This window comes from Sapajus apella, unplaced genomic scaffold (genome assembly GCF_009761245.1).
Source record: "Sapajus apella isolate SASKATOON/1434 unplaced genomic scaffold, GSC_monkey_1.0 scaffold41, whole genome shotgun sequence".
NCBI lineage: Eukaryota > Metazoa > Chordata > Mammalia > Primates > Cebidae > Sapajus > Sapajus apella.
In genome coordinates this window covers 9,707,989-9,726,448 of record NW_022436981.1, presented here as the reverse complement: position 1 = coordinate 9,726,448, position 18,460 = coordinate 9,707,989, and the positions used below count along the sequence as shown (strand labels likewise).

At 41.6% G+C, this 18,460-nt stretch overlaps 1 protein-coding gene across 4 annotated transcripts in view; it reads left to right on the top strand.

Annotated features, from left to right (window-relative positions):
* PKHD1 (PKHD1 ciliary IPT domain containing fibrocystin/polyductin) overlaps window positions 1-18,460 on the top strand; it is a 496,842-nt gene that overhangs the window by 30,257 nt on the left and 448,125 nt on the right. For 3 of the 4 annotated variants that reach the window (XM_032299663.1, XM_032299662.1, XM_032299665.1), the window contains 8 exons: window positions 1,159-1,286; window positions 2,041-2,216; window positions 5,172-5,310; window positions 6,848-6,975; window positions 10,007-10,191; window positions 11,102-11,224; window positions 12,766-12,871; window positions 13,367-13,642. In XM_032299663.1, the coding sequence (XP_032155554.1) occupies window positions 1,159-1,286; window positions 2,041-2,216; window positions 5,172-5,310; window positions 6,848-6,975; window positions 10,007-10,191; window positions 11,102-11,224; window positions 12,766-12,871; window positions 13,367-13,642 (1,261 nt within the window). The remainder of the gene's footprint in view (window positions 1-1,158; window positions 1,287-2,040; window positions 2,217-5,171; window positions 5,311-6,847; window positions 6,976-10,006; window positions 10,192-11,101; window positions 11,225-12,765; window positions 12,872-13,366; window positions 13,643-18,460) is intronic. The other variant, XM_032299664.1, reaches the window with a different exon arrangement.

The following is an 18,460-nucleotide window of genomic DNA, read 5'->3' as shown; positions in this document are numbered from 1 at the left end:
TATTTGCTGCAATATTTTCTCTGATCTCCAAGAGTACAGACTGTGTCATTGGACGATCTGGTCCTGAATCCACACCCATGTGCCTTCCATGTCTGTCTTACGTACAGTATGCCTTCATTTACTCATCTGTAAAATGGATAGTAATGTGGTTTAGCTCTCAGGACTGTGGTATAGATTAAATGAGAGAATCTAGTAAAGTGCATGCACAGTTAGGACCCAGTGAAGGCTAATTATTGTTACTCTAGTTGTTGTTATTATTGATGGATTGAATTGACTGATGCCTTTCTCAAACACCTCTTACATTCTTTGATCTGATGGCTCCACCACTCTTGTAAAAGAAGTGCAACTCACTTGCCCTTTGGGAACCGGAGTGAGTTTTGCTGCAGTGGTAGAGCTCATGGCAGTAGTTTCTAGTCCTTTCCTAGTCGGGCTGCTATGGGATTTGGGGCTAAATGGTTCAGGCTTGAGTCCTCCCTTCTTCAGCCTCATCTCTTCTGCAGGGGCACCCAATGGAGGTGATTTTGCCCCCCAGGGAAGAGTTGGCAATGTATGGAGACAGTTTTGGTTGTCGCAGCTGGGGAAGTGCTATTGGCATTGGTGGGTGGAGTCCAGGGGAGCTGATGAGGACCCTGTAATGCACAGAACAGCCCCGACAATAAATAATTACCCAGCCCCTGATATTGATAGCGCTGAGGTTGAACACTCCTGCTTTAAAGTTTTTTGTGCCAACAGCTTTGTCCCTAACTGAGTTAGAAGCCAAGGATGCTGGGGAGTTAGAGTTGAGAAACCGAGGCTCAGAGATGTTCAGTTACTTGCTTGAGGTTGCACAGGTAATTGGGTTAGAACAGGGGTTTTCTTAAGTGGGTACTCTAAAATCCTCACTGCCAAGCACAGTGATAGGCATTTAAAAACTCTGTTTAATAACATGTTTTTGGCCCCAGAAAAAGTATTTATTGTATTTTCCCCAGCTTTATTTAGCTAGGTAAGTAACTATTTATTTGTCTCTCTGGCTATACTGGTAGCTCTGGAGGGCAGGAACTGGGCTGACTCCCTCATAGTCTACGGCAGGGTTCTAGGGATGTGGGCTCCTCACTACATATTGTTTGAATGACGGCTTCTTGCACTAATAGAACTGAAGGACTTATTTGGTGTCCATAGCTGTGTCTTGCATACAAAGGCCACACAAACAAGATCCTGAAGATGACTGTGTCCTTCACAATCGGCTTTCAAAACATGGTGAAGAACACCACCTGTGACTGGAGTCTCATGAGGACCAGCCCCAAGAGGTAGCTAATCGGTGGGGAGCCATGGTGGAAATTTGGTCAGCTGGGAGGATTAACTCTCTTGGGGACAGTGAGGCACTCATGGTCTTATATTTGGGCCTTGTATACTAATTTGAGGATTTGAATATATTTTATTTGACCAAAAAGTTAGACTCCAGAGCAGTTAATTGTTAAGTATATACTATTTCTAACAGGGAGTCTGACATTTCTAGTAGGAATAGAATCGTAAAACAGCACAGTTGGGGGAAACCTTAGAGAGCATTCTTTGACATGACAGACAGAGGGAATTTGGGGCCCTGAGAATTTGTGATTCATCAAAATTCATTCAGCTAGTGACTCTGGAATAAAATTTAGCCATCTTGATCCCTTGATTCAGTGCTTCCCACATAATTCTCATGAATGAATTTGGTAACGTCCAGAAGTATCAATCTTCTCTGTGGTTACAGCCTAACATTATAATTTGCTTACGATGCATAATTAAACTGTAATTTGAAAATGCTGCTGACAGTGCGTGTCACGGATGAATGATTGACTTAAAAGGTAACTCCTGGTGTTATATCCAAGGCTGAGCTGAGCCCATCTTGGGTGGAGTGTTTGTACCTATGGCACCCAGGACTGCTTGGGTTCAGGGGTTCATGGGGTCTCTCTCCTGGCTGCATAGCCCTGAGGCCCCTGCCCCAGGTTTGGGAAAATGAGCTCTAATGGGAGAGGACTGCAGGCACTTGCTGAGAGCCCAGTTCTCCACGCTGCTTTTCAGCTGGCAGTTCCGCTGCACTGACCTCTGGGAGACGTGTGTGCGTTGCTCCGGGGATCTCCAGCTCCCTCTGGCAAACTCCCCAGTGCTGGTTCATCAGATTGACCTTCTCCCACTGGCTCAGGAGACAGGCCTGTTCTATGTGGATGAAATTATTATTGCAGACACAAACTTAACAGGTAATCATCAAATTCTCTCTCCTCTACAAGCCTGTCAAATGCCTACCTCAAACCTTCCTGCTAGGGGTTACTGTTTTTTAATGAGGAGGAAGCAGGTGATTCTCCATTTTGCCTGCCTTGCCTCTAGAAAACAGAGGGGGCTGAGGTGCACTTGGTTTTATGTCTCTCTAGCTAGTCCCTCTTCTTCCCGATTTTCCCCACTATCTGCTCTTGCTTCTGGTGTCTATACTCTTACCACAGTTTTCCCTTTCTTGCTGGGGACACTTGGTTTCTTCATCTGTAAAATGGGTATAATAAGGACCCTACTTCATTAGATTACTGTGACGATTAACCAAGGTTTAATATAAAGCACTCCTTACCGGTCCTGTCCGTAGAGGTGGCCAATAAATATAAGCAATTATTGTTATCATTATTATTATCATTAGATAGCAGGATTTTTCCACCTGTCCATGAGTTAATACGTCATACCAGCCACTGGAAGGAACACAGCAGTGTCTGTCCCTGTAAATGGGCTAACAGTCTGATGTACAACCTTCAAGATAGATGCAGTGAGAGTTGGAAGGTAATCATCTTCTTGAGAGAGAAGGTCTTGTCCTTTCTGCCTCCCCAGACTCTTTCCACTCATTATTTAGAGATAGCGCCTGACTCTTTCTTCCCGAAGTCTCCCTTGACCTCTCTTGGGCACAGTCGTCTCACCTGGCTCTTGCCCGCTAGTCAAGGATGAAGTCCTCCTCCGAGGCCCTGCTGAGGTGGCCGTGTGTGATGTGCACCCACAGCCAACCCAGAATGGTGCAGCTTGCCCTCAGTGTCTTCAGACTTCCAACTTTTGCTCATGTTTCCTTCTCTGTGAAATCCTTGTGGTCAGCTAGCCTACTTTTTATAGTCTCTTTCCCTTTCCAAGAAGAAAAGGATGATACCTTCATTTACATTTTGATTTAGAAAATGTACAACTTTTCGGTTTTGCCTACACATGGCAGTACTGAAGGCAGGGGAACTTGGGGATGGGTGGCAAGGGGCTCTTTATCAGCCTCGAAATTATATCATCTTCGATTCTCATCAAAATCCCATCTCTCCTCTGTTTCCGTAGTTTAAGTGTTTTGGGGACATCTGGGTCATTGCTTATTGTTCCAAACCTGTTCATGCTCTGGCACACTTAGAAAATGACACTATTCATGTGACATGCTGGGGTGACTGCCTGAATTTTTTAGTGCCCAAGACAACTGGCTGGGGGTCTTTGTTGACCCCAAGTGTTGCCTCAATTTCCAGAAGGCTGAGAGAATCAATATTTCACACACTGGAGCCCGCTGGTTGGAAAACCCAGGACTGGATAGTAGGTGCTGTTCAGTTTTTCCTTTTTCTCCCTTGAATGCCATTCTGCCTCTCCAAACACTTGAAGCCAAGGATTCAGAACCTTTTCTCACTGCGCCCACCTCTTTGCCACCAAATTCTCTGTGTATCTGGAATCATCCAGGGATGAGGTGAGGTGGGAGCAGGAAGGGAGAGGGTGGAGACGAGAGAGAAGCTGGGTTGGCTTCCGTGAAACGGTCTGCCTCCCACTTTGTCACATTAACCCTGCTGGCAATGGCTTTGTTTTCAGGATTATTTAATGGCAACATAAACTACACAATTGGGCTCAATATTCATAGTTAATTGTATATCACTTATCTGATCTCAATTTTATATTTGATGATATCCCCCCACCTAATGTCCTCTGTGAAACTTCTTTTTATCTCCCCTACCACGGGACAGTGGTAGCTTCCATTTATTTCTCATTTAGTTCTCAGAAGCCCACGAGTTTGTCCTATTATCTCCACCTGTGGATGAGGACAGCAAGGCTAAAAGGAGTTGAATATTTTGCCCTAGCTCACACAGCAGGGGTGTGGAGGAGATCGGAATCTAGTGACCACTGACCCTCGAACTGAACCTTCAGTGACTCTACCCAGCTGAGCAAATAATCATTTGTTGACCACCAGCTCTATGCCTAGCAGGTGCTAAGCATTAAGCATGTGAAGAAGATTTTTTATTTGAGACGGAGTCTCACTCTGTCCTCAGGCTGGTATGCAGTGGTGCAATCTCGGCTCACTGCAACCTCCACCTCCTGGGTCCAAGTAATTCTCCTGCCTCAGCCTCCCAAGTAGCTGGCATTACAGGTACGCACCACCATACCCAGGTAATTTTTGTATTTTTAGTAAAGACGGGGTTTCACCATTTTGTCCAGAATGGGCTCAATCTCTTGACCTCGTGATCCACCCACCTCAGCCTCCCAAAGTGCTGGGATTACAGGTGTGAGCCACAGCACCCGTCCTTAAATCTTAAGTCTCACTAAACTCTCCTTGCCTTGCAGATTGCTATCAATCAAGCATGTCATAATCCCTACTTTACAAATAAGAAAACTGAGTCTTACGGAGCATATGTGGATTAGCTGAGTGGGTATCCAACAGAAGTGAAAAAATCAGGATTTGACCAGTGGTCTCTCTTAAAGTGTGCACTCTTTCTGCACACGTGCTGGCCCCACACTGTGGATGGATAAACACCCAAGGACTTCCATGTGTGCCTCTGAGTTTAGTGCTCCTAAGAGGATCAGCTGAACATCTTTCGAGTTGCTAGAAGGAAAGGAGGAAAAGGTGGCAGGTACACTGCAATAGATTAACTGCGTAGGAGTACCTCCAAGAGCGTAGGGAGCACGGGCTGGGGGCTTATTGGACTTTTCTGTGGAATCAGCCTTCATCTCCTTAAATCAGGATCTTGCACTTTCCTTTTTGTACTAAACTGAATGGCGGATCCTCCTGCCTCTTCTCTGTGTGTTCTTTACATGGAGAGGAGGCAGGATAAGTAAAAATCTATGCTTTAGGTGTGTGCTGAGATCTGAGTCTCTCACATCTCCAATTGGGATTTTCCACACAGCAAGTCTCCCATCTTGAGTCACTTGATAGTAATTGGATCACTGGTCTTTAGTTTCTCAAGCTGATTCTGGAACGGCTCGCCCAGGGGGGAATCTGGTGGAATCAGTCTCTGTGGCGGGATCCCCTCCGGTCTACAGTGTCACCTCCTGGCTGGCGGGGTGTGGCACGGAGCTCCCGCTCATCACTGCACGGTAAGGAGTGGTTTTTGTATACTGTCCCTTCTTAGGATTGCGTGTTGGGCTTGGGGGACACAGGGGAGACTTTTTATCAGGAAAAGCTACCTGTTTTGTTGCTTAAAGAAATGTTCTCAATCTTGAGAATGCAGCACCAGGTTCACCCGTAAGCCTTGTTAAAATTACTGGGCCTACTGTCAGAGTTTCAAATTCAGTGGGTTTTGGGGAAAACCTGAGAATTTGTATTTTTAATAAGTTCCTTGTTGATGCTGATTCTGCTAGCCTGGGGACTACACTTGGAGAACGAATTCCGAGTCAGTTAGTTTAAAAATAGTGGCATTTTGTGTTATTCAGAGGTTCACATCACCACTGTCCTTTTTTCTTTTTTTTTTTTTGTTCCCCTCATTGCATTCCTCATGTATTAATCTTATTGAAATCCTTTGAGGTAAAATATCTAGAAAAGAAAAATAGCTATTTCTAAGAACTTACCACCAGATGGCACTAGAGCCCCATAAGCATTGTTTCTAGCCACAGTTTACAAAGCAGTAACTAAAGATTAGGCTCCTTCTAAGCTTCTGGAGCACATGTATACTCTCATTTGTTCTTTTAATTTTTCACCTAAATCTCAATGGAATGAGAATAATTGAGTGCTCTGCTTTTGATGTATGTATATGTATAGGTGTGTAGATATATATATACATATGCACACTGTACATATGTGTATATACATATATATCTAGATATACAGTCATGCACCACATAACAATGTTTCTTTCAATGATGGACCAAATATATGATGGTGGTCCTATAAGATTATACTACCATATTTTTACTGTACCTTTTCTGTGTTTAGATATATTTTGATACATGAATACGTACCATTGTGTTACAATTGCCTGGAGTATTCAGTACAGCTACAGGCTGTGCAGGCTTGTAGCCTAGGACCAACAGTCTATACCATACAGCCTAGGTGCGTGGTAGGCTGTACCATCTAGGTTTGTGTAAGTAAGCTCTATGGTGAATGCACAATGATGAGATTGGCTAAGGATGCATTTCTTAAAATGTATCCTCACCATCAAGTGATACATAACTGTATGGGTTTCTTTCCCTCATCTTTTTCTACTGTGTTCCAAAATGAGTTCTTATGTCTACAGCATGCTGCAATGGCGTATTAAAGGCAGGTGCAGGAAGTTTGAAGTACTCCACTTTCCTTGACTAAATGTTTGTTTTATGGTTCTCTGGGCAGGAAAAGCAGTAAAACCATCCATTGAAAATGAAGGGGTGAAATATCTCCAGTGGCAGAAAGGAAGCCCACTATATTGGCAGGCTCTAAATGCCAACATTTTTGACTCTGAAATGATAGAGGTGAATTAAGTGACTCTGAAATAATTCTCACGTCGAGTGGTCCTGAAAACTCCCTTTCTGAATTTCCTCAGGTCCTTTAGCTCTTTCTGGAAGGCTCCAGCCTAAGCACGACAGGACACCCTTCAGACAAGGTCCTCCTAGGTGCACACCCCAACCCAGATGTTAATGCTTTGTTTCTGATGTGCAACAGCTCTGTGCCCACTGAAGGAACAGAACAGGGATCTGGACTGGTCCTGGTGACGACCCAGAGACGACAGCGGACGAGTCCACCTCTAGGAGGACACTTTCGCATCCAGCTTCCTAATACAGTGATTTCTGGTAAGGGGGCGATTGGGGGTGCAACACTTCTCACATATTTCAGGGCATTCCCAGAGGAATATCCTGCAAGGTGGTCAGGCAGGTGATAGTATTAAAAGTATTGTGTTTATTTTCCAGAGTCTGAAAGTCACATTCTTAAAATGAAAGATTTGGAAAGGGACTTACTATTAATACTACCCAATCTTTACCTTTTGGAGATGTGGAAGATGTCTAGATGTACACATATGAGTGGGTCAGCTTCCTGGGACTATTGTAAGGAGTTACCACAAACTTGGTGACTTCAAACAGCAAAAATTGATTCTCTTTCAGTTCTGGGGGCCGGAAGTCCAAAATCAAGTTGTCGGTAGGGCCACACTCCTGTGGAAGGATTTGCTCCTGCCTCTTCTGGCTTCTGGTGGTGGCTGGCATGTCTTGACGGTGGCCATATCACTCCAACTGCTGCCTCTGTGATTAAGTTGCTTCTTCCTCTTCTGCCTCAAAATGTTCTCTGCCTCTTTCTTAAAAGGGTACCTATTATATAACAGTATTTCGGGTCCACCTGGGATAATCTAGGACAGATTTCTCCTCTTAAGACCATAGCCACATCTTTTGCCATATGAAGTTTATTCTTTTAACATTCATATTTTCTGGGGATTAGGTCATTATGCCATCTTTCAGGGGGTTCACCATTCAGCCAACTATACTGAGGCTTGCTGAGAGGTCATACAAATAGCTGATGACAGGTCCAGTTGTGAACCTGGGTATTTGATTCCTGGGTCAGTCCTCTTCTCTCTAGAGTTTTATAGGTCAAAACACATGGTAGCCCTGGTCCTTCAGAGTTAAACTTAATGGTGATGTCATATACTGTGGAGGATTTTAGTGGTCCCAACAAATGTAGAAAGAACTTTCAGGTGCAATTAGAGTAGTGTTTGTAAATCTTCAAGAATACACACAATGCACAAAGAACAAGGATTAGAAGTGATAATGATAGATTACTTATTTGGTAGAAACATGAAGAATCAAAAGCAAGCCTCAGTAGAACTTGGGGGGGCTATATAAAAGTTAGAACATGAGGCTGGGCGCCATGGCTCACGCCTATGATCTCAGCACTTTGGGAGGCTGAGGCAGATGCATCACAAGGTCAGGAGTTTAAGACCAGCCTGGCCAAGATGGTGAAACCCCAACTCTACTAAAAATACGCTCTTCAGTTTTTTTTTTTTTTTTAAATTACCGTAGGGAAATACTGAGGAACGGTCAGAGCTCCTATCCTGATCTTTTCATCAAGGTGCCTTTCCTAATAATGTGGTTCAACTGTGAATGCAGAAGTGGGAGGGGGAGGGAGAAAAAGAAAACTGGCTTTAGAGGATATGGAAAAATGAAAGTACAATTGTTGCAAATAATGCAGACTTCAAAAACAAAAAAGTCACAACCCAAACCAAAATTTAAATGATCAGAACTGGCAGCACAAAGAAAACGCCCTCTCCTGACTTGTATTGTGGCAGTCTGAACGCCCCCAGAAAACTGTGCCAAAGAGTTTAGAAAAACAAATGGACAATAAAAGTAAACATATACACACAAAACAACAAACTTCCAGTAACTATTTTGGATTGCAAACTGGATAAATTTAATGTTCAATCTGATGAAATAACCATTTGGAAAACACAAAAAATTAGCTAGGCATGGTGGTGGGTGCCTGTAATCCTAGCTACGCGGGAGGCTGAGGCAGAGAATTGCTTGAACCTGGGAGGTGGAGGTTGCAGTGAGTGGAGATCGCGCCATTGCACTCCAGCCTGGGTGACAAAGTGAGACAAAAAAAAAAAAAACAGTTGGTACATGGGCCAAAAGTCTTTTGCCCTCCCAAGCAGAAAGTCACTAGGCCTGCGCGGGACCTTCTTAGGTGGGAGAAATGGAGTGGTGATTTTACCATAATAGGATGACTCAGGAGAACTGGAAGATCCCTAGGTGTTGACTCTGGTAAATGGGGAAACAAACATCCACTGAGCCCTGCCTCTATGAGGCCCATTATTGTGCTATTTATATTTGATTTTATTTCTCATGGACAACAGCTCCACTGTAGAGACTCTGCTACTGATTTCCATCACTGATGGTCCTCAGATCATCACCTGCAAAACAACAAGGAAGTTGGCCTTGCCTGGCCTTTTGAATGATGATGGATCTGAAATTCTGTATAAATATAGAAACATGTTTTGTAAAAGAATAAGAATTTTGTTCACAATTTGGAAACTCAGTGCTATTGTATTAACCCTTCAGGGCAGTGTGGAATTTAAGAGAAATGCTCTTGAGTAGGTAGAAGGCAACCTGGGTTTTTATGTAAACCTGTCTTCCTGCATTGGCAAGCTTCTGAATAGGGTTGAGTTTCATTTTCTTCATCCCTAAAGTAGGCATTAGGGCACCCAATGACCCATCTCACAGGGCTGCTGGGATCAGCTAATGAAATGGGAACTTCTGGTAGAGCACAAATCAAGCAGGGTTCAAACACAGAGAGCTGTTATTCCTCTGTGGGGACATGGAATGGGGAAGCAGGTGGTTGGGCTTAAAGAAAATTCTAATAGAGAAACTGAAGTTAAATGCCAACATTCCTTAGCTGGGCTGGCCAAGTTTTTATGGGTGTCAGCTGCTGTACACCTCCGTCACTCCCTGTGAAGTGGCCAACTTTTCTCTGTTTACAGGGGCAGCTAAATTTTTCCAGGGATAATCTAATATTTAATTAGACTTTCAGGCATTAGAAGGGTGTGTGGAGTTTACGTTTTGAGTTGACATTTGAGATGGTTTTATCTGACATGGCTGTGCTCTCTGATTGCTATGTGATATGGTATGAATGATAGTGTAATATAAAAAGTGGGTATTTACTTGTCTTTACCTTGGGAAAAAATGGTTTAACTAGGGCTAGGGATTCTACTGAAGCTCCATTTTGACAGAGATCTCCTGAAAATTTGATAGGTATCCTGATATTTATTGTGTTATCCTTGATGAAACTATCAGGTGGATTAATTAGTGTCTGTGTTTTCTGTATCACATCCTTCTCTCATAGATGTCCCTGTACACATTTCTGCTCATCACCTTCACCAGCTATTACAGAATAATGCTGATGACTTCACATCCAGGTACCTCAATGCCAGTGACTTCACCGTGAAGGAGGATGTAAACACTTGCTACGAACACGTATGGACCTTGTTCTGGTCCACTCAGACTGGAGATCTGCCCAATTTTATCAGGGTATGTACAGTATCCATTTTAATGGTATAGATTTGCTGGCCTGGAGAAATTCTGGGGGAAAAAAAAAAGGAATCATAATTATACAAACGGAAACTGTCATGAATTATTAATTTTGTTGGAATATTCAAGTAAAGGGATTCTATAATCTTTCTTTCTGGAAGTTTTCAACCCATATTTTGTAGCTCATATCCCTGAAAAAGCAATTTAAACCCAACATCTCCCTTCCTAACTCAGTGTAGGCAGTGAAGTTGTTGGTCAGTGTCCACCATACAATGATTCTACATCTGTTATTGGATAATTTAAGCAGATGTGATTGACTTAGATGATCGCAGAAGCAGATGGCATAGCAGAAGGAAGTTTAGAAAAGAATTTGCTGTCTTTGTGTAATGACAAAACCAGATGCTCTTGCATATTTAGCGTTTTAAAAAATAATCTAATGATCATCTAGCATTTGGTTATTATAAAATGAAGCCCAAGAAAATTTTTCCTAGTTGTGTGGTATTGTGGGTTATCTGGTTTTCAAAAGTCTAGAAAGGAGATGGAGGAAGAATGGGAGACCTTGCTCCTATTTCGTGGCACTGTTTCCTCCCACTTTATTTTAATATTTTGGATTGCAAACATGTAAAATGGAAAAGCATGGGGAAGCAAGGTATCTCAAGACCTAGAAGATTGGTTTATTGTACCTCTTTTGGCAATCCACTTGCAAATAAATATTTCTCTAATCTACTGAGGCTTTCCTTAGCTCTTATTTACTGTTAGATTTCTATGTTTCAATTCTCTGTCACTCCATTTTCACTTTCTAGCTGTCTGATTATCTGAAATACAATGTGAAAAGACCCTTTATTGTCTGATTAGACAAGATTAGATTTCTGTTCCATGACAGAATTTACCAGAAATGTAACCATCTTAGGTCTCTGATGAAAACCTTACTGGAGTGAACCCTGCTGCAGCCACTCGTGTGATATATGATGGTGGAGTTTTTCTTGGACCCATATTTGGAGACATGTTGGCTACTGCCAACCAGCATTGTCAGGTGAGAGTGAGTGGGTCACCCTAAGTGCAAACTCCAGTTTTAAGTCTAAATCAGCTCTTCACTGATTTGTAACATGGACCAATTGATTTAGCTCTTAGGGGTCCTTTTGCCAATGTGTAAAACAGGGGTACTTATGGCTGTGCTTTTTCTACCCTTACAAGATATGTACAGTTCTCCAAAAATATAAATGCCTTGTAACCACAATATTCTATTATAATTATTGATACTATTGTTATGGCAAAAAATTGAGAATCTCTATAGCTAAATATGATTTATGCTTTCACCTGGTGGTATTCAAAGTAAATGCATTAAGTCATTCCTTTTGTCTTTAAAATGTCCTTTTATTTTTTCCTATCTTCCATATTCCTGTTATGTCATCTGCTTTTACTTTGAGAAAGTTTTAAAATACAAAACCAATTAAGAATAATATTGTCAACACCTGGATACCCAAACTGAAAATTGACATTGCCAACATTTTGATATATTTATTATCTTTATGGAAAAAATGAAACAGTATAGATAAAATTGAAGTGTTCTTTATTGCACATGCCATTCCAATACCTCTTCCCTCAATAAGGAAATACTGCCATAAATAAAAACTGTGCTATTAATGCATTTTTATTCATTAGAGAATCAGCGGAGTCATATCTTTTTTACTTTTCCTATTTCCAAGTAGTCTTTGAGTTCTATTAGATTAACATTAGTTCTAGTGAAAGGGAAAGATATGTAGTCTCTTCTTAGGGATCTACCATTCTATGACAAAAGAGACCCAAAATAAAGTGTACAAATACACTCTAGTCTTTAGTTATATATTCATGTAGCAATGGTGGAAGGAAGATTGCCGACTTTGTCTTTACTAGCAAATAAAGGGCTTGCCACATAAAGTGGGTGCCTGGTTGGAAATACAGAGTGGTAAGAAGTCCTTATTCAGTTTAAGTTTATGGAATTTACTTCTATATGACAGAGAGAAAATTTACTCATTATTTAGCCCATTTAATTACAGAAATGGGTTTCAGCATGTCCACCATCATTTTAAGAAATCTTCATGTTTTGAGCCATTCATTGCAATTTTTTTTTTTTTTTTTTTTTTTTTGAGACAGAGTCTCGCTCTGTTGCCAGGCACCAGGCTGGAGTGCAGTGGCACAATCTTGGCTCACTGCAACCTCCACTTCCTAGGATCAAGCAATTCTCCTGCCTCAGCCTCCCGAATAGCTGGGACTACAGGCGCACGCTACCATGCCCAGCTAATTTTTGTATTTTTAGTAGAGACGGGATTTCACCATGTTGGTCAGGATGGTCTCAATCTCTTGACCTTGTGATCTGCCCGCCTCGGCCTACCAAAGTGCTGGGATTGCAGGCATGAGCCACTGTGCCGAGACTCTTTGCCATTTAAGATTAATTACTGGAAAAATAGAAGAAAAGGAATAAGAATAAGCAAATCGTTAACACATTTCAGCTTGAGAAAGCTTCACAAATACTTCATGAATACCCTGGTAGATATGAAATACATAAAGTTGAAAAGAAATTTTGTCTTGTTTCAGGTGGTTGTGCGAGTGAATGACATACCAGCTTATTGCTCAGGTTCCTGCTCTTTCCAGTACCTCCAAGGGTCAACTCCCTGGGTCCATTCTGTGTGGTACTCCATTGGTATGATTTATGACTTGGCTCTGAGATGGGCATAAACCTGAGACTTGCAGTGATTTCGTTAGAGGCCAGGTAGCTGGTGGTGGGTGGGGGGGCGGGATAGAAGATACATGAGCTCATTAGGTGGAGGTTGAATGATGCAGCAGAAAGTGTATGTTTTGGTCCATCTAGGTATATGGTCATGATTTGAAGTGGGGACAGGTGGACTTTTGATGACTAAAAATATTTTATTGTCTTTGTCCTTTATTTTGAAATATTGTGTTCTTTTGAAAAATTGAGCAGTGATGCCTTCTCACTAGTTTGGGAAAATTTAAGATAGGAGCTGTGTATTGCAATAATAAATACAGATATCCAATTTTTAAGTCAGCATTCAGCACCTTAAATTTTGGGAGGGGAAAGGGGAAGAGAATGAACATCTGATGATAGAGAGAGGTCTCTTAAATGAAGTGCTATTACTGATAGATTGTTTTATTTTTTAAATTTCTTTCCTCCTTTAAGATGGTGACATCAACCTAATGGTTTATATTACCGGAACTGGTTTCTCTGGTGACTCCCAGTACTTGGAGGTTACAGTGAATAAAACAAATTGCAAAGTTATTTTCTCAAACCAGACCAATGTAGTCTGTCAGATAGACTTGCTACCTGTTGGAGTGCATCGGATCTTGATGTTGGTGAGACCCTCTGGTCTTGCTGTCAGTGCCACTGGAGAAGACCTCTTCCTGAATGTGGAACCTAGACTGGATGCTGTAGAGCCTTCCACAGCTGCAGAGACTGGTAATCTGGGGAGGGTCTCACAGTGCGTCTGAAGCTAGCGTTCTTGCTGATAAGAATCTAGTCCTGCTGTGTAGTAAATTCCATATTCACTATGATTGACAGTCTTCTGTTTTCTAACGTAAGAATTTAAACGAGCAACAGACATTTGAGCCCTTACATGAACTCATTTGCACAGGAAGGTTTCTCATTTGGCTGGTGATGTCAGGCATAATTGGGTCCTACATAACTTTTGTACATAGGTTGATATTTCACAAGTTTGTGAACTGATGCACACTTTGATACTTGGCTAGCATGCAAAACCAATTGCCATTTGAGCAGTGGGCAGTACAGAGGGTGGTCAGTCTTGTCAACAGAGCCTTATAGATTGGATTAATTCTATGGAAAACCAAAGATTTCTCTATGACTTTCTGCTTTCTGAGGGACACAGCCAGTTAAAAACAACCCATTGCAAGAATCTCAGGAATACTGATGCTTATGTATGCTAATGAATAAACATTAGAGCATTAAACCCTTTTCTTTAATGCTTTGGATTTTTGTCATGGTTTGTTCTGGAGGTCAGAGGATTGCAGCTTAGAACATATTTAAAAGCAGTGTGGTTTGGCCACAAACTCATTCTTCAAAAAAGCAGACCTTTTTCCTGACCCTATTTTGCCTAGAAGAGTGAATTATGAGGCCCACCCAACTTTTTTCTGCACATAAAACAGAGCAAGCATAACTTGGACTTATTTCTCCATGATTTAAGGAAGGTCAGATGATATATGAGCTCAGAGTGAAAGATCGTATTCTGTATTAACCCAGAATGATTGGTTTGAGTGTAGGGCATATTGTAGTTTTCTCTCTAGATTTATAAGGGGCTTTGATCTTTCAAAGTTACCTTTGCCGTTCAGGCCACACATGCCTTCTTTAGCTTCCTCTGCTAGGCTGTAGACACTTTAAGGCAAACAGGTGACTCAGTCATTTCCATTTACCCTAGATAAAGTGATTTGCACAGGTAGGGTGGCTAACTTTCCCAGTTTGCTTGGGACTGAGGGGGTTCCCAGGACACAGGACTCAGTTTTAGAGCTGGGATGAAGAACTCTTAGTGCTAAAACTTGGTCTTAGGGTAACCAACTCATTCCAATTTTCCTATCAGAACATGCTGTTTAGTTAAGGGATTTCTAGGAGGACTGTGCATTATTTTAGCAAAAGATGGAGAACTCTGAGAAGGGATATGCCAAACAGGTGCGAATTATCTTTTATTAAGACTATGGGGAAAGGGAGAGGGAGAGAGAGAGAGGCTCTAGCTGCTGCTTTCCTTATTATTGGATTTAAACTTTTTCTATTAATTCTTCCTTTGCCCTACCAATCTGAGTTAATCAGTACTGACTGAACACTGATTGGGCCATCCCCTACAGCCCTGTGGGAGGTGCTGAAGACCCTGGTCCTTAAAGTGTGGTCCTGGGCCGGTAGTGTCTGTAAAACCCATGAGCTTCTTAGAGATGCAGAGTTTCAGGCTCCACCCCAGACTTTCTGAATCAATCTGCATTTTTTTTCCGATTTATTTTATTGCATTTTAGGTTTGGGGGTGCATGTGAAGAACATGCAAAATTGTTGCAAAATTGGTACACACGTGGCAGTGTGATTTGCTGCCTTCCTCCCCATCACCTACATCTGGCATTTCTCCCCTTGCCATCTCTCCCCAGCTCCCCACCCCTCACCGTCCCTCCCCTATTCCCCGCAACTGACCCCAGTGTGTAGTGCTCCCCTCCCTGTGTCCATGTGTTCGCATTGTTCAACACCTGCCAATGAGTGAGAACATGCGGTGTTTGATCTTCTGCTCTTCTGTCAGTTTGCTGAGAATGATGGTTTCCAGGTTCATCCATGTCCCTACAAAGGACCCAAACTCATCGTTTTTGATGGCTGCATAATATTCCATAGTGTCTATGTGCCACATTTTCCCTATCCAGTCTATCGTCGATGGGCATTTGGGTTGGTTCCAGGTCTTTGCTATTGTAAACAGTGCTGCAATGAACATTCGTGTGCATGTGTCCTTATAGTAGAACGATTTGTAATCCTTTGGATATATAGCCAGTAATGGGATTGCTGGGTCAAATGGAATTTCTATTTCTAGGTCCTTGAGGAATTGCCACACTGTCTTCCACAATGGTTGAACTAATTTACACTCCCACCAACAGTGCAAAAGTGTTCCTATTTCTCCACATCCTCTCCAGCATCTGTTGTCTCCAGACTTTTTAATGATCGCCATTCTAACTGGCATCAGATGGTATCTCAATGTTGTTTTGATTTGCATTTCTCTGATGACCAGTGATGATGAGCATTTTTTCATATGTTTGTTCGCCTCATGTATGTCTTCTTTTGTAAAGTGTCTGTTCATATCCTTTGCCCACTTTTGAATGGGCTTGTTAGTTTTTTTCTTGTAAATCTGTTTTAGTTCTTTGTAAATTCTGGATATCAGCCCTTTGTCAGATGGGTAAACTGCAAAAATTTTTTCCCATTCTGTTGGTTGCCGATTCACTCTAATGACTGTTTCTTTTGCTGTGCAGAAGCTGTGGAGTTTGATTAGGTCCCATTTGTCTATTTTGGCTTTTGTTGTCAATGCTTTTGGTGTTTTGGTCATGAAGTCCTTACCTACACCTATGTCCTGAATGGTTTTGCCTAGATTTTCTTCTAGGGTTTTTATGGTGTTAGGTCTTATGTTTAAGCCTTTAATCCATCTGGAGTTAATTTTAGTGTAAGGTGTCAGGAAGGGGTCCAGTTTCTGCTTTCTGCACATGGCTAGCCAGCTTTCCCAGCACCATTTATTGAACAGGGAATCTTTTCCCCATTGCTTGTTTTTGTCAGGTTTGTCAAAGATTGGATGGTTGTAGATATGTTGTGTTGCCTCCGAGACCTTTGTTCTGTTCCATTGGTCTATATCTCTGTTTTGGTACCAGTACCATGCTGTTTTGATTACTGTAGCCTCGTAGTATAGTTTGAAGTCCGGTAGTGTGATGCCTCCTGCTTTGTTCTTTTTGCTTAGAATTGACTTGGCTATGCGGGCTCTCTTTTGGTTCCATATGAAGTTTAAGGTGGTTTTTTCCAGTTCTGCAAAGAAGGTCATTGGTAGCTTGATGGGGATAGCATTGAATCTGTAAATTACTTTGGGCAGTATGGCCATTTTCACGATATTGATTCTTCCTAACCATGAACATGGAATGTTTCTCCATCTGTTTGTGTCCTCTCTTATTTCATTGAGCAGTGGCTTGTAGTTCTCCTTGAAGAGGTCCTTTACATTCCTTGTTAGTTGTATTCCTAGGTATTTTATTCTCTTTGTGGCAATTGTGAATGGAAGTTTGTTCTTGATTTGGCTCTCTTTAAGTCTGTTATTGGTGTATAGGAAAGCATGTGATTTTTGCACATTGATTTTGTATCCTGAGACTTTGCTGAACTCGCTTATCAGTTTCAGGAGATTTGGGGCTGAGACGATGGGGTCTTCTAGATATACAATCATGTCGTCTGCAAATAGAGACAATTTGACTTCCTCCTTTCCTATTTGAATGCCCTTTATTTCTTTTTCTTGCCTGATTGCTCTGGCTAGAACTTCTAATACTATATTGAATAGCAGTGGTGAGAGAGAGCATCCTTGTCTGGTGCCACATTTCAAGGGGAATGCTTCCAGTTTTTGCCCATTCAGTATGATATTGGCTGTTGGTTTGTCATAAATAGCTTTTATTATTTTGAGATACGTTCCATCAATACCTAGCTTATTGAGGGTTTTTAGCATAAAGGGCTGTTGAATTTTGTCAAAGGCCTTCTCTGCATCAATTGAGATAATCATGTGGTTTTTGTCTTTGGTTCTGTTTATGTGGTTAATTATGTTTATTGACTTGTGTATGTTGAACCAGCCTTGCATCCCCGGTATGAAGCCTACTTGATCATGGTGGATAAGCTTTTTGATGTGATGTTGCCATCAGCTTGTCAGTATTTTATTGAAAATTTTTGCATCTATGTTCATCATGGATATTGGCCTGAAGTTTTCTTTTCTTGTTGAGTCTCTGCCGGGGTTTGGAATCAGGATGATGTTGGTCTCATAAAATGATTTGGGAAGAATTCCCTCTTTTTGTATTGTTTGGAATAGTTTCAGAAGGAATGGTACCAGCTCCTCTTTGTATATCTGGTAGAATTTGGCTGTGAACCCACCTGGACCTGGGCTTTTTTTGGGTGGTAAGCTCTTAATTGCTGCCTCAACTTCAGACCTTGTTATGGGTCTGTTCAGGTTTCGGCTTCTTCCTGGTTTAGGCTTGGGAGGAGGCAAGTGTCCAGGAATTTGTCAATTTCTTCCAGGTTTATTAGTTTATGTGCATAGAGTTGTTTGTAATAATCTCTGATGATGGTTTGAATTTCTGTGGAATCTGTGGTGATATCCCCTTTATTGTTTTTTATTGCATCAATTTGGTTATTCTCTCTTTTCTTTTTTATTAATCTGGCTAGTGGTCTGTCTATTTTGTTGATCTTTTCAAAAAAACAGCTCCTGGATTTATTGATTTTTTGAAGGGTTTTTTGTGTCTCTATCTCCTTCAGTTCTGCTCTGATCTTAGCTATTTCTTGTCTTCTGCTAGACTTTGAGGTTTTTTGATCTTGCTCCTCTCGCTCTTTCAGTTTTGATGATAGAGTGTCAATTTTTGATCTCTCCTTGCTTCTCATGTGGGCACTTATTGCTATATATTTTCCTCTAGAGACTGCTTTAAATGTGTCCCAGAGATTCTGGTACGTTGTGTCTTCATTCTCGTTGGTTTCGAAGAACATCTTTATTTCTGTCTTCATTTCATTGTTTATCCG